Source organism: Rhamphochromis sp. 'chilingali' (assembly GCF_963969265.1).
Source record: "Rhamphochromis sp. 'chilingali' genome assembly, chromosome: 17".
NCBI lineage: Eukaryota > Metazoa > Chordata > Actinopteri > Cichliformes > Cichlidae > Rhamphochromis > Rhamphochromis sp. 'chilingali'.
Genome location: NC_137944.1, coordinates 16,667,888 through 16,671,515, shown reverse-complemented (window position 1 = coordinate 16,671,515; position 3,628 = coordinate 16,667,888). Strand labels below are relative to the sequence as shown.

At 40.0% G+C, this 3,628-nt stretch overlaps 1 protein-coding gene across 1 annotated transcript; it reads left to right on the top strand.

Annotated features, from left to right (window-relative positions):
* The first annotated feature begins 2,253 nt into the window (after window positions 1-2,253).
* Window positions 2,254-3,616, top strand: LOC308385016 (lactose-binding lectin l-2-like). The gene is made up of 2 exons (XM_080863730.1): window positions 2,254-2,388; window positions 2,994-3,616. Exons 1-2 carry the CDS (start codon window positions 2,301-2,303, stop codon window positions 3,425-3,427), a joined length of 522 nt encoding a protein of 173 aa, XP_080719856.1. The 5' UTR covers window positions 2,254-2,300; the 3' UTR covers window positions 3,428-3,616.
* The last annotated feature ends 12 nt before the right edge of the window (window positions 3,617-3,628 follow it).

The following is a 3,628-nucleotide window of genomic DNA, read 5'->3' as shown; positions in this document are numbered from 1 at the left end:
TAGTTTTGTGACATTTTAGAAGAAGCTGAACTGTCTGATATTGAATCCAGGCTGTACATTAAGCTTCATGAATGACTCCAGCCAGTGATATAACGACAGTGTGCATCTCATGATTAAAGCTTTTCGATCTGGCTCTGGGTGTGTTCTTGCATTCAAATGAACTTAAAGTAAAGCTACTGAGTGCTAACTATCACATCTAATTTTAGAACTACATATATACAAGATACACAGATGGAAACACAAGCAAAACTCACCACTTGTTTCCAAAATTTACAAAGCCTGAGTGTCGTTGCTGTACTAGTGAAGTTGCAGGTCTTTGACTCCAGGCAGGTGCATTTCTCAGTGAGTGAGGCAGGAACTTCAGGTGGGTAATTAGTAAGCAGACAAGACACAAAGGCGACAGAACAGAATTTACAAAAGTCATCATCAAACAAGTTTAGCCAATTTGCCACCATAATGAAGACACGTTGTCACAGCTAGTCCTTAAATACACAGTACAGATAAAAGCAATGAGTTGCAGGTGTGTGAGCAGGCCTGGGAAAAGGCACAGGTTATCTGCTCACCTCTTCATCGCCTAAGATGCACGGACATCAACAGTAGCTGTTCAGTGGACATCAAAAACGTTACAAAACAACTCCTTCAGTGGACCAAAATTGGACATCCAAAAATGACAACATCTGTTTACACAGTGGGAAAGGTCGTCCAATTAATTAGGCTGCTTTTGAAAGTTTGCAAATGTGAAAAGGGGTGATGACAAGCAGCATATTCCATTAATATTAATTATTTAGCACTGTATGCATGAGATTATGATTTGGGGCTGACCCCCCTAAAAGTTTGAACCTAAAATCGCCTCCAAAGGAAAGAACAAAGCTCTTCCTTATTAAATTTTATAGAAAAACTTAAAGAGAATGAGAGCTAATGCTCTTTAATGCAGGGAATTAGCTCGCTCTGTGTTTACTAGAGCAGATCTATTTGTCTCTTTCTGTTACTGTAACCTTTCCTGTTTGTTTAATCATTATGCTGCAAAGGCCTTTGATCATACCATAAATATACAATTACAGCAAAAACAGCCACGTTCTCCTGGAAGTCCAAAGAAAATGTTACTGCTTAAAAACTATCAAGTTCTTTGGCGTCTCATGATTTTCTTTGTCTTCTGTTTTGATTTATTGTGTCCAACAGAAAGCTTTGTGTATTACTAGGAATTAGTTAATTTATTGTGTACTGCAGCCTGGTGTTGAGTCCACTGACAGAAACACAGCTTGGTAAGAAGAAAATAAGACATCTGACGGCTCGCTTATCTGTACATGATGTGCTGCAGAACTATGTTCTTCTGAAGTGGCTTGAAAAACAAACTGAAGAAACATATCTTTTTTTTAATATCTTTTTTTTTTTTTTACTATAACAGGCAGTTTTATTCAAGCTAAGCTAGTTTATAGTGATGAACTGTGCTGGGCTGCTCCACTGCAGGCTGTGGTGTTCATGGTCAATGTTAGGATATACATCAAGGGTAAAAGATATGAATTTATATTTAAAGTGATGATACTGATTAGTTCAACTCACCAAATTACCTTTTATACCAGCTTTATGGTCTCAAGGAAATTAGTTTGAGAAATATCTGTTTATATCTTGTTGAATTCAGTTGGCTAAATTCACAAAGAGCCATGAACATTAGAAAAGTGTAGGTCAGCAGATAACAGTCGGACATAACAGGGGCAAGTGGGAATTTTATATACATATAGCCACTTTGGGTGGCTGTAGCTCAGGTGGTGGAGCAGGTGTTGATTTACTAATTGGAAGGGTCTAGTTTGATCCCTGGCTGCTCCAGTCCACGTGCTAAATATCCTTGGCCAACATAATAACCCCAAGTTGCTGCCTTATGCATCAACTGAAGTATGAGCGTGTGTGAATGTTCTGTCTTTATTTATGAGAGCAGCTCTGCTTGCCCCTTCCTGTTACAACTGTCCTCTTTCTTTAATCATTATGCTGAAAAGGCCTTTGAACAAACCATAAATATAGAATTACAGCAAAAACAGCCACGTTCTCCTGGAAGTACCAAGAAAACGTGACTGTTCAACAACTATTAACTTTTTGGCATGTGATGTTTTTTTCTGGCTTATGTTTATTGTTATTGTGTACAGTGGAAAGCTTTGGTCCATGTGGCCAATGATGTCACACCAGCAGTGAAATCTCGCTCTGCTCAGCTATAAAAGAAAGCAGCTTCAACTCTGCAGAAATCTGAACATCCTGTACAAAGAAGCGTCAGCAGCTCCTCATCACACTTTGAGACTTAAAGCTCCAACATGATCTTGCTCCTCTTCCTGTTCAGTCTGGCTCTGGGTGCTCCTTCTGAGTCTCCGTCTGATGAAAATGAAGTGAAGCTCCAACTTGGTAACTGTCTCATATTCTGACTGCTCTTTTCTCTACTTTTCCCTTTATTTATGTCTTTTTTATTTCACTTCGAGAACATGTTGTGCATATTTCTGATGTCTCTATTTAAGGAGAGTCAATGATACAAAATTCTACAAAATTCCCAACATCAGATGGGTTCTACTCTTGTTAATCTCGTTAAAGTGACATTAAAGCCATAACCGCTTTAACGCGGCTAATCTCCGTTAGCAAGTTATCACGGATCGCCCCATCTGTGGGGCTGGACGACACTAATGCATTAACGAGCTAACTGTGCTGAGGCTTTGACACCTTGCACCTTCCCGCGTTGATGCGGCTATGGCGTTAAAGTCATTTTAATGAGATTAACGCTGACAGCACTAGTTTTACTATAACACAGAGTTATGATAAATACTTGCTGGTAAACACAATAAGAGCAGCTTACTTCTCTGCATGCTTTAACTTTCACAGTGTCAACTGTGCAGACATGCTTGTCTGATGTGCCGTCTCTGAAGAATCCCAAAGAAAAAAGTCTGTCACACTGACAAAAACCTGATCCCTTTCATTCCTGCTTTTTCATTAAGTTCTGACTGCTGTGTCTTCTTCAGATGACCACAGAGTTCAACTACTGCAAGAAAGCTGTCCCATGTTCTGGTACAGCTTCAATGGCCGCTGCTACAAATATGTGGCCACACACATGAGCTGGGCTGATGCAGAGCTCTACTGTGTGTCACAGCGAGCCAACCTGGTGTCTATCCACAGCCAGGAGGAAGAGGAGTTTGTTAAATCTTTGATTAAGAACTTTGACCATGCTGAGGGATGGACCTGGATTGGACTGAGTGACCTCCATAAAGAAGGCAGATGGATGTGGTCTGATGGTTGTGCAGTGAGTTTCGTCTACTGGCATGCAGGACAACCAGACAACGCAGGAACAAATGAACACTGTGGTCACACTAACTATTCAAACTTAAAGAAGTGGAATGATTACCAGTGTTCTCTCAATTTAGCTTCTGTTTGTGCAACACGGATAAACTGCCCTTAGAAACTGAAAAATACTTTTAATCTGCACTATTTGGGTTGGAACGATGCAGAACTTTGTTCTGGTTCCTTCAGTTAATGAGCAACTCAGTCTGATAGACAGATGAACGTGTATTACTGGGAATGAGTTAATTTGTTGTGTACTGCAGCCTGGTGTTGAGTCCACTGACAGAGACACTTTATAAGTAACAAGAAAATAAGACAT